Raw genomic sequence first — 12,208 nt, forward strand, 5'->3', positions numbered from 1 at the left:
GCCAATCAATGCCATCCTTTCAGTTCTGGCCGAGCCCCGCAAACAGGGGGATCAATAAGTTATTAGCACCATTCTGTCAGCTGTAATGTGGAGATTGATTGGAGGTTGGGGCTCCGCCACGACGCCCGCCACTTCCCCTGCCTGATAAAGATGACAGATTAAGGGAATAAGAAAAAGGAATTAAGGAGTGTAGCCTGTCCAACTTGTCAGTAGCCAGGGAGAAGGAAGGAGCAAAGGGAGGAGGAGAAAACTATTTTCGAAAACTATAGTCGTTTTTCTATTTCTCCATCCATCTAGCCCCCCCCCCCTTATTAAAGTTTTGCTCTTGTTTTGGCCCACCTCTGCACTGCACAGCCTGGAGTTTAAAGGAATTAGCGGCAGTACTGGCAACCGTGATTTGGGTAGCATGGCTGAAGCATGAGGCACCTCCGAGCCTCTCTGTTTGGTGTTAAATGTGAGCATCACAGCTTTAAGAAGCAACATTTAATTGGTATTAAAGGCTTTCTGCCTTAAAATCTCTGACCCTGAGGCAGACAGGCACTGCTGAAACCCTGCCTCTCCCTTGAGCGCACTGAGAGACAGAGAGAGTGCATTATTCTCACTGCTGCTGTGGATTTTTTAAGCTGTTTTTTGCATTTCTTTTTTGAATGAGCACTAAGTTTAGGGTAGAGAAGTATATAAAGTGTGTATAGCATATTTTTACAAAAATTAGAAGTTTGTAGAAAAGACTAAGGTTTAATTTGGAAAATAGCAAACTAGCATATTACTATTTCTGCCTTTTGAGTTGTATGCTAATATGCTATTCCAAATGCAGCCAAAGGCTATGTGTGAAAAAGCATACTAACATACTTTTTCCAAAATGTGCAATATATAACGGAAAATATGTTGAGACATACTATATTGTGGGAATGCTGTTCTCTCAACTTGTCCTTCCATTTCCAGTGAAAACAAAGTGAAATTGTATGGCTTTTTTGACTCATTTCATTTGGACTGTCAAATGTTTTGGTAAGCTTGGAGAACAGGCTGGGCTGGAGATAGCAGCACTAGGGTGGCTGAGCCCTGTGGGAAAGACACTGCTGAGAGATTAGGGTTAAACAGAGACGTACAGGGAGAAAGAGAGAGGGGCTCAACATAGCTGCTACAGAAACCAGAGGGTGCTGTGGTATGTAGAAGTGTTTCCCAACCCTTTTCATCTTCGGTACCTTCATGCTCCTTTCAAAGGGATAGTTCACCCGAAAATGAAAATGAGGTCCATCAACTGTTTGATTACCCATATTTTTCAAAATATCTTCTTTCATGTGCAACAGGAGAAAGAAAGTCATACAGGATTGGAACAACTTGAGGGTGAGTAAATGATGAAAGAATTTTCATTTTTGGGTGAACTATCCCTTTAACTCGTATTATATTATTTAACACCTTTTAAACTAAAACTTTACCAGCTGTCTGAAGTTTTTGCACATCCCTTGCAGGCTTTTGAGCTTTTTTGGCTAATGCATAGACAGGAGCAGCCTATTGCTATAGTTTTACATTTATGCAGTGATCGTATCAGTTCCACATGAAGATAGAGAGCGGAAAATAATTGAATACGCGAAGGGAGAAAAAGTGGAGCGAGAGACAGACGGAGGGAGTGTTGTTGTTGTCTTTGGGCAGAGGTTAGGAGAGGAGATGGGGGCCCATTAGAGAGGCCCCTTTTTCTCTTTGGAGTGGGATAGACAGCCTTCCCCCCTGATGAGAATACATCAAACAGCATCATTAGAAAGCTCGCTCCCCACAAAGAGTCCCAGACTGAGCTCTGCCACTCCAAAAGCCCTTTCAAGCGCAGGCTTGCTTTTCTTTCTCTCTCTGTCTCTTTCCAGCACTCTTATCTGAGAGAGGGACGAGCAGTACGCTTGGTGTCGAGAGGCAGGGGTGTGAGAGAGTAGTTTGTACTTTTGTGTCGGACATATATAGAGGTGCAGCCTCTCTCGGTTTTGTGCCATGCAAGAATCTTCCCCTTCACTCTTCTTTGATGTGTAGAGCTTTATTCATGGCTTACACATAAGGGTCATGTGGAATAATGGCTTCCTTTAAAGACCTTGTGAAATCAAAATGAGAGTTTTGCGACTTTCTAGTTCATATGTGTTAGCTGTGAGGCTAATCTATATGCAAGTGCACTCATTAACTTAGACAAAAGATTTACAAATTTAAAATGTCCAATCTTTCTCTTCCAGAAAATGTTTTGATGACATCATATCCTGCACTACAAGAATTTTCCTCATTAATTTTTCCCATTGGGATTTTTAAAAAGTCTTCGTTGATAAGCCATGAACCAAACCAACCAGCTACTAGGTGAATCACAATATTACAAACTTTGAAAATCGGACAAAAAGGCAAAGACTTATAAAGATCTGCCTTTATAAGTTTATAAATTATCGTTATTCCCCTATAGTGTAAATGAATGGGATTTTTACTTCTGTAACCCAGCTGTTGGACTCTATACCACCTGCAACCAACTGGAAAGAAATAGAACAATATGTCCTTATTTTGCACCCAAATTTCCTTCAATAGGAAATATGTCAACATAAGAAAGATCTCTGTGCTTGTTGAACGATGTTATGAGGTCTTTAAAATGATGCACCCTCAGGGCACCATAAATGTTTTAAAAATAACTTTTTATGATATCCATAGACAATAAAACACAATAAATACAATAAAAGTTAAAATGCAAGCAACATGTATTTAGATAACAACAAAATCAGACAGCTGAATCAGACAGCAACAAAAGACAAAAGGAAGAGCATAACTCTGTGGCTTTGACTTTTTTTTCTTCATGTGGTGCATGAGGGGAGAGAGAGAGAGGGAGAGGAGAGTGCAATGACAAACGGTCTCTTCCTTCCTGCATGCATGCACCACCATGCTCTCAGCAGCACCCCTCCCAGCGTGATTAGCAGGATATTGATTTGAGATGTGTTTGGGGGGAGGAGGGTGCTGTAATCGTACACTAGACACCAGCGGCTCACTAGAGCGCTGCATTTGGCTAGTGCAGACAGCCTCCACTCTTCTAGAGAGAGAGAGAGAGAGAGATAAAAAGAAAAGGGGGAGGGAGAAGAAGAGTGAAAGAAAGGAAGGAAGAGATTAGCAAAAGGTGTGAGCTCTGTATTCACTGAAAATAGAGAGTGAGAGTGAGTAAAAAAAGCAAAAAGGCGTAATAGTGCGACAACAGGAGTTTGATAGAAGACATCGGCAAGACCGCTTATTTTTTCCCCCATTTTTTCTCGCTTGTCTTGTCATTTCTGGAGATTTTACTCCGTATTAGGCTGGTGTGAAGACCAGGAGCGTTTGTATGCACAGATAGAGAGATACATAGATAGTCAAGACAAGAAACGATGGTAGAGTGAGGGTGAGTGCAAAAGAGAGGGAGCGTGTTTGTTTGAGATAGGAGAAACAGAGAGAGAGAGAGAGAGAGAGAGCGGGCAAAAGAATCTCTCGTTTCTGCACATGGCTGAGTAAGAACCAGATCTGTCATTTACACTGGCGCAGGGCCCTCTCATCTCTTCATGTCTTTAGGTGCACTCACAGCTCCATCATGTATGCAGGTACATAGCCAGGCGGCAGGCTGCATGCCGAGGGGTTTAGGGGCCGTATGACCGCATCTGATCCTCCCTAACCTATTTCTCTCTCGTTTTTTTCCCAACAGATGACATTCTAGGCAAGAGGAGAGCCTACTCCCCCAACAGCAGCAGCGAGTGCCCATCTGACAGCAAGAAGTCCCGCAGCGTGTCACCTAAAGGTAAGGGCCCCTTTCGTGCAAGTGTGTGCATGTGCATATGTGTGCTGAAGACGATAATGCGCTTCAGTCAGAGCTGTTTAACCTTAGCGCGTAAGATGCAGTAGGTGGGAATAGATGGAGCGAGATTGAGCGAGAGTGGAGGGAAGGGGTGGACAGATAGTAAGAGGAGGGAGGAGAGAACAACGCTTAGTGGAAGACAGGCATCACCTCCCCCCTCCTGTTAACCTTTTCACACACTTTCTGCAGAGAGTACAACATTGCTAATTCATGTATACATTTATGCAGATGGTTCAGATGTGAAAAGTTGAGTGAAAACTTAATTGTAAATTGAAATGTTACAAAGTGTCACATGATCAGTGTCACTAATTTACTTTTAAATAGTGAAAAAAATTGAATAGTGACTTAGAAATAATGCACAATATTCCATATTAATGTTAATGTTTCTTTGTTTAAATTTTCTCTAAATTCTAAATCTTCTGTTTATTTCCTAAATTAGAATTATTGAAAATCTCAGATTATTTTGAATCTGAAATTTCATTCAGATATTTATAGCAAAATCTAGACGATTCATTCTCACTAACACAGCTCCACGCTCGGGTGCCGATGTTCAGTTTTTGGTGTATAGGGGTTGTTGTAGGAGTTGAAAATCAATAAAGTGAGAGTGCTGCTAAAGCTGGATTCGCTGTTATGCATGAATGTGTGCTGGATCACTGAGACTCTGGACACACGGTCGTTAAACAAACACACTCACCTTCACCTAGAGCTGCTAAAAGAGCATCCTGTGGTCACAGTGTCAAAGCAGTGGTGATCTAGATCTAGTAGAGGTGACTATCTTAAAGTTGTTATACTTGAAGTTGTCATACAGGATGACTTGAACTGAATCTGGCCTGAAGTTGTCATACTTATTGTTGAAAATCAAGTTATTAGTGTTCAAGTCAATAAGAATCTCTAATGTGACAAAGACTATGTTCTGCTCTTTTTTGGGGTGGTACATACGCATAGCATATTCCACATCCATACTGACAACCCACATTCTCCACTAGGTATAAAATAAAGCTCAAATGCATGAAGTACAGATCAGGATTAATCTAATATTTTCTGCAGTGGCCTATTGGAGAGAAAAACAAGCTAATGAGTGAGGGAAACAGTGAGGAAAGGGTGATGTTTGACTTCCTCCTGATGGTAGGAAACAAAATTGTGGTTTCTTTTTCCTTTCAGGAATATGTGTTTGAGTCTGTGCGATAAGCCCACGGTTTCGAGGTTTCTGTATGTTTGGATATCATTTGTACATGTAGTGTCACTTTTTTTTTTTTTACAATTGTGGTGTAGGCTAATCAAGAAAAAAGTCTTACATTTTTGTCTAAAAGTGAGCTCAAAATCACTAAATTCATACTTATTTACATATTTAAAGCTAATATTTAGCTAATATGCAAATTGGTGAAGCTCCTGGGTATTGTCAACCAGCTGAGCTAATGAGGTGAAACAGTGCAACAGGCAGGCAGTAGAAACCTCAGGCAGACTCAGTGACACCAAGTCAAATATAATCAAGCATCTAGCAGGAAGAGTTGAGCAGGCAGTGATCTGGATCTGTTCCTTATACCATTAAGGTGACCAGTCTTCATATGAGGTGCAAACCTTCATAGCCATATTGTCATTTTTGTCTGAGATTTTGTTAAAAATGTCATATTTCTTGGTTTTTAGCAAGACATTTACAAATGTCTGCATGCTGAGGTCTTTAATACACCTTAATAATACATTAATACAAAGTTTCTTAAAGTTTCCAAGGACATGAAATTTATCTGTCTACAATCAAATATAAAATAATTTAAAGTTTTAGTAATGTTGCTTTGTGTATGTACATATGCACACACACACACACACACACACACACACACACACGTGTGTGGCATACAAATAACTCATGCTCTTATATATATTATAGAAACTTCAATATGCTATCTAAAGCAACTCTCAAAAAAGTGACAAATTCTGAAATACAAAAAAGTAATGTTGATCATTATTCAATTAAATGAAAATAAAATTCTAACAGTAGAAATTCACATACTGTAACTGCATCTAGTATGTGACATCTGTATATACAGTATGTGTCGCAACACATCCACACCCAATAATCAGTCGTCTGAGATGTCTTGTGTTTGGACAGTGTTGTATTTTGTGGCATTATCTGCTCACTCGTCACCATGTAGCCAATCAGCACGGCTGCTGCAGTGAGAATGATAAATGGGTGTTATGTGTGTTTTAGTCCTGTGAATTACAATTGGCTTGTGTCGGTCACCCACTGTGGATTAGCATGGCTTTGGAATGCCACTGATCTAATGTCTTGTGTCTGCGTGTCTGTGATCCATCACCACACCCAAACAACATAGCAATATGTGCGCCTTTGTGTGCACATGTGTGTAGTTTGAGAGCATAGCAGCTGCTGTTGTCTAAGGTCCTACCTCCCAAACACACACACACACACAGCTGGAGGGTAGTACTGATCTCAGTGCAGCAGGTATTATCTTTAATGACCAAAGCAGCCTGAAAAGCTGCAAAGGCTGGACTTAAAACAGACTGTTCACCGACACAGACCATAATACAAGCAGCTTTACAGCTCAGATCTGAACCATCATATCTCCTGCAGCAGGGTTGTGTGTCATTCAAAACTGAATCTGAAATGAGATAGATAGATAGATAGATAGATAGATAGATATTAAACTTCAAAAGGCTATAATTTCATTGAGTAAATAAGAGCACTGCACGTTTCAAAGTTAAAACGTTTTTATATGAATGTATCTCTGAAGGGAACCGGCTATCTTCAGAAAAGTTTCGATTGCATTTTCATTTAATCTTTTCTATAATGCCTGATAATGTAGCATTTGTGAGAAACCGCTATTTCTGCCACTCCAAAAGTGGCACCTAGTGGCAGAAAATGAATTTGCATTTTCAAGAAGCCTGTCTGCTGTTTTTGTTCACACCAATGCGAAAACCGACCCGTGTTTTATGCAGCAAACACATACAGTTGTAAATGTGAACCGGTGGATTTATAAGAAGCTAATGTGCCTTCTAAAAATCTAAACAGTTAAGACCGTAAGATATTTATGTTTTAAATTAATATAATAATTTATAGCCTACGTTTGACTTTTTCCTAAAAATGGTTTAAAGGCTGAAATGTAATGTTTATCATTTTTGTTTTGTCCTTTTATGGTTTAATATGTTACCAGACATTGCCTTATACCCCAATTCATAAGGCATGAATTTTATTTGTGCAGGGTCATAAAAAGCCTTACATTTGAATTTCAAAATCCTGCAGATACCCTGTAAATAGTGAAATAAAATTCCTTCCTTGTTATTTGTATTTTGAAAATGTTTTTGATTGATGTTTTGACTCCTATCCAATTTTCTCCATTAAAAAAAGTTATTTTTATTTTTTTATTTTTTTATTGGGCTAGTTAAATGCATTTCTGGCTACCAAAACCTGAAGAGTGCTTGCCCGAAGGGCTACCAGGGATTTTGACATTTTGCGAGCCCTGCTTTGACATTTACGTTACAAAGATATTTATAATGTTAATGTAAAATAAATGCTGTTCTTTTGAGCTCTCTATTCGTAAAAAAAATCCTGAAAAATATTATATATAGGTTTCCACACATACAAATATTAAGCAGCACAAATGTTTTCACCATTGATAAAGATAATTAATGTTTCTTGAGCACCAAATTAGCATATAAGAAGGATTTCTGAAGGATCATGTGGCACTTTTTACTCATCTTTAGCTTTGCCATCACAGCAGTTATTTTAAATTGAAAGAATATTTCACAATATTCTGTTTTTGGTTTTTGCTGTATTTTTTATCAAATTAATGCAAACATTTTAATGCTAGTGTTTCTCTCTCTCTCTCTCTCTCTCTCTATATATATATATATATTACCTAGACATTCTTAAAATCTCTCTCTCACACACACTATAACACAAGTGTTCATATTCACAATGCCTCAAACATCATCCACGCACATGAGCACACTCACACACACACACACACACACACACACATCTGAAGCCTCTCGGGTAGATTATCTGGCGCTTGGCAGAACACACTCCCCCATCCCCTGCACTGGGCCGCACTGCTTCTGTTCGCTTGCCCAGGGCCAAGCTCCGGTTTCAATGAGGAGGGTAAAATATCCCCCCTTCCACCACTCTTCCTCCTCCCCGTCTCTCCCCCAAGAGTCTCTCCCCATGCGCTGGCTTGAGTTACTGCTGCCCAGCGTACCAAGGAGAACCGCACATAGGCTTCTCCTTGACTCAAACACTCAAACATCTCACATAAGATCACACATTTTGGGACCAGCTGTTTGAATTTTGCTGCTTCTCATCCCGCAGAGAACTCTCACACGCCTGCGCTGGAGCTGGGCAGTCACATGACCCCTGAGGAGCACTACAGGCGCATGATGTCAGCTCTGAACGAGCATGGCTCTTTTGAGGAGCAGCAGCAGCGCCTGTACCAGCTGGCGAACAACATGGGCGTCCCGAGCCACGGTGAGTGTGTGTCACCTGTGTGTGTGTGTATGTGTGTGTGAGCTTGTTTCTGTATCTGTTCAAATTACCCATGTAGTCTTATTCCTGGATACCACACAAACAGCTAGAGCTCGACTGCGGAGATTACTGACAATTCTATTTGCGGTCTCAGCCCACCCAATGGTAGGATGTCAGAGTGGGTGATCTGTGACTACTGCCACACACAGTAGTAAATAACACTGCCATTGGGCCCTGAGGTCGACTGGATCGATTTGGCCCTTTGATTGGCTGCAAGCCAACCCTCTAAATTACCAACACCATGAAAATGGCTCCTTTGCTCTTTTTTTTTTCTTGTGCCTTTTCAAATTTACGATCACTGACGAGGTACCAGGGTTAACGGATGCGGATTTGTAAGATTTGTAAAACAAAATTTAGTGAGCATCATTTTGTTTTATTTGTTTGGATACATCTTAACAGCGCTCTAGAGCCTTGTTGACGTTTTTCTCTCAGAAACCGTTAATTGCATCCAGCTTTTATGGCCTTTTTTTTCGGTAGCATAAATTTAATCAATCTCACATTCTAGCTAAATCTGAGAGCGTACGACTTTAAATTTTATTTGATCAGTAATGATTCTTAATTACTGCTTGCAAATCCAAAGGGGGGAAATGCTATAAAGGGTTTAATTGCCCCTCTCGTACATCTGTAAGAAATTAGTGCCACTGTATGTGCTGTTCGCGTCTGGGCTTTCATGACAGTGGTGCTGCGCTCTCCTGTCACCTCCACCTAATAGTTTCTCTATTTTTCTACCATCACACCAAGGCACGCTGTGGATGAATTCACAGACAAATCTCTTCCTGATTCTGTCAAATCTTCACTTATCATACACATTCCTCGCTTTCACTTTCCCAGCTCAACTTCCTTCCACTCTCCAACTCTACACCTCACATCCACCACAACCACCTAAAAAAAGGTGTGGTTATTTGTGGAAAGGAATCTGAATCCGAGAAGAAAAGGCAGGGCGTTTGCCCGTCTGTGGGAAATCCAGCGAGGGAAAGCAGCCGCCTGATTTGCAGGGTCACTGTCGGTTCCTCCCCTAGATTTCTGGAAAAATGTCAGGTGTATGGTTTCATAATGGTTGCCACTGAAAACAGACTCACCAGGCCAAGGTGCTGTTCCTCCCCTGAGGAATGTGAGCGTGCTGGCTTGCCCCTGCACGCTGAGCTCATAAGCCTACGATAAGGCCGTGCCAGTCAACCGCTGCCAACATGCCTGGCTGCCAGGACTTTGATGAGTGAGATACCTATTTTCACCTTTTCACCCAGTGGTCTACTGTATACATCTATGATGTTTCTTCAGTTTTTTAAGATATTAGTTTACCCAAAAATGTCATCGTTTAGTCATCCTTGTGTCGTTCTCTGTATGACACAAAATTAGACATTGTACTGGTCATTCTTTTTCATGCATTTACAATGCAACAGAGATTGAGGTTTTCAAGCTTCAGAAAGCACCTTACAAGTATCATTTAAGTACTGAAAGCCAGAAATGTAAGTTGTTGATCAAAGAAAATTTTGACAACAATGTCCGGTTGGTGAACAAATAATCTTTTTCAAAGCTTCAAAGAGGATTCAAAAGCATATCAGTACCATAACAGTAGTCCTTTTAATGAATCAGCTAATTCAGTTCACAAATTGTACTGAGTCGGTTCTTGGCTTTCACTAATTGACTTAATCTGGTCCTGGCTGTTACAGCTCACTGGATAGGAAGATTATCAGTAAATAATAACTTAAATTTCAGTGTATTTCATATACAGATCTATTGCATGACTTCAAAAAATATTAGAATATATTGCACAAGTTGTATGTACCACTATTATGATGCTTTTGCATTTGCATCCTTTTTGATGCCAGAATAACCAATTTTTGTGACTGCAATCACTCCCCATTTATTGCAGTAAATTTCTTCAAAATTCTCCTTTCTTATTCCAAAGTAATACAAGTTTGGAATGATGCAAGGCTAAATACATGATGACTTTTTCTCATTTTTACATAATTTTAAGCTTTTGTATGTTTCACTTTATTTTTATTCAACACTTTTCTAATGTTTAGATTTGCACTTGTTGTGACAAATTTGCTGGTTCTGACTGGCTGTCTGTCCCAAACATTCACTTCCCACTATCATTTTTTACTCGCTTTTCCCCCTTTGTCCTTAAGTCGCTTTTAATTGATGTTCTTGTTTGTTTTTGTTTTTTGTTGTTTCTAGCGCTATAGCTCACACATAGCTGCTTTTCGGGAGTGAGTTTTCAGAGAAACCTCTCTGGCTCAGGGAAGCGTCAGCCTCAGCTGTGTTTCTGTGTGTTTTCTCCTCTCTTCTTTACCTCCACGTGCCTCCATCTCCCTTCTCTCTCCTTTGAGATGCATTCTTTCTATCTGGCTCCTTTCCTTTCTTCATATCCCTGCACCTTCCTTATGGCTCCGTTTTTATACCCCACCACTCACCCCACCCCCTCGTGTGTGGCTCTGAAGTGTGTCGGGAAGTGTTGATGCAGTATTGGGTTCTATACAGTAGAGGCTCCAAAGACCCCTTGACATAGGCAGAGAGTGGGGCCAGGCCCTTCTGACCATTCCCCCCCAGACACACACACACTCCCCCAGAACTCTCCATGCACAGCCCTGCTTTTATATTCTCTTTCTTTCCTCCATCGTTCTTTCTCACCTGGATCCCCTCAGAGCATCCTTTCATGTGTTTGAAGTGGAGGCCCTGAATTGAAAGGCCGTGATGGAAACACGGATAGGTTTGTGTGAGTGTGTGCGTTTGTAGGGGGGAGGGGAGGGGGTGGGGTGGTCGGTGTATAAGGTGTTGTGCACCTTTAGCTTTTGCTATGATGAGGTTGCTATAGGTACTCAAACGTAGTGGCCATTCAGATTGGTTGGGCCATTGTCCCTTTGCATTCTGGGCTGGATATTGAATGTAAAATATATCTTTGATAGTTAAGCTTGATGATATCTATCTTTCTTTTAATATTTATAGTATACCATTTTTATACACATACACTACCATTTAAGAGTTGGGGTAAGTTTGTTTTTGAAAAAAAAAAAAAAAGTATACTTTTATCCACCTCGGACACATTAAATTGATCAAAAATTTTAATTTTTGTATTACAATTTTTTATGTTTGTAAAGACATTTATGCTATTACAAAAGATTTGTTTCAAATAACTGCTGTTCTTTTGAACTTTCTATTCATCAAATAATCCTCAAACAAAATGTATCAGTTTCCACAAAAATATTAAGCAGCACAACTGTTTTCAACATTGATAATAATAAGACATGTTTTGTGAGCGTCAAATTGAGCACTGAATACTGGAGTAATGGCTGCTGAAAATTCAGCTCTGCATCACAGGAATAGATAGCATTTTAAAATATATTAAAACAGAACAGAAAAATGGAAAAGTTATTTTAAATTGCAATAATTTTTCAGAATATTACTTTATTATGATTATTATTTATATTAAATAAATTCTGCTTTGTTAATGTTAATGCCTTTACATAAAAAAAATCTTACAGACTAAAAATATACTACTACTACTACTACTAATAATAGTGTTGTTGTTGTGTAAAAATTATTACAATATTATTTAAAAAAAATATTATTGTTGTTGTTATAAACCATGCCTAGTGAAAATATTCTAGTGAAATAGTTTTAGGATTTGAACCTAAACAGAATGAATTTCACTAGACTGACACATCCTACGCTCATGTAAGTGAGTCAGAACTGTCACTGGTGCCCCCTCAAAAAACTAGGTGCATGAATGGGAGTGAATTTGAAAAAGAGAAAAAGGCATGGGCTGCTCTCAGTTGCTTTTGGATCTGTCATCCCCCTGAAAGAATTCCCGATGAGTACTGTGTCTGTCAGCTGCTCCTGGCACA

The 12,208-nt window shown here is 39.8% G+C and overlaps 1 protein-coding gene across 4 annotated transcripts in view; it reads left to right on the top strand.

The window, feature by feature from the left end:
• Nucleotides 1-12,208, top strand: part of LOC107716107 (sterile alpha motif domain-containing protein 11-like) — a 61,779-nt gene that overhangs the window by 35,941 nt on the left and 13,630 nt on the right. For all 4 annotated transcript variants that reach the window (XM_016522435.1, XM_016522434.1, XM_016522433.1 and 1 more), the window contains 2 exons: nucleotides 3,677-3,769; nucleotides 8,148-8,303. In XM_016522435.1, coding sequence (XP_016377921.1) covers nucleotides 3,677-3,769; nucleotides 8,148-8,303 — 249 coding nt within the window. The remainder of the gene's footprint in view (nucleotides 1-3,676; nucleotides 3,770-8,147; nucleotides 8,304-12,208) is intronic.

Source organism: Sinocyclocheilus rhinocerous, unplaced genomic scaffold (genome assembly GCF_001515625.1).
Source record: "Sinocyclocheilus rhinocerous isolate Xijiao unplaced genomic scaffold, SAMN03320098_v1.1 scaffold148, whole genome shotgun sequence".
Classification (NCBI taxonomy): Eukaryota; Metazoa; Chordata; class Actinopteri; order Cypriniformes; family Cyprinidae; genus Sinocyclocheilus; species Sinocyclocheilus rhinocerous.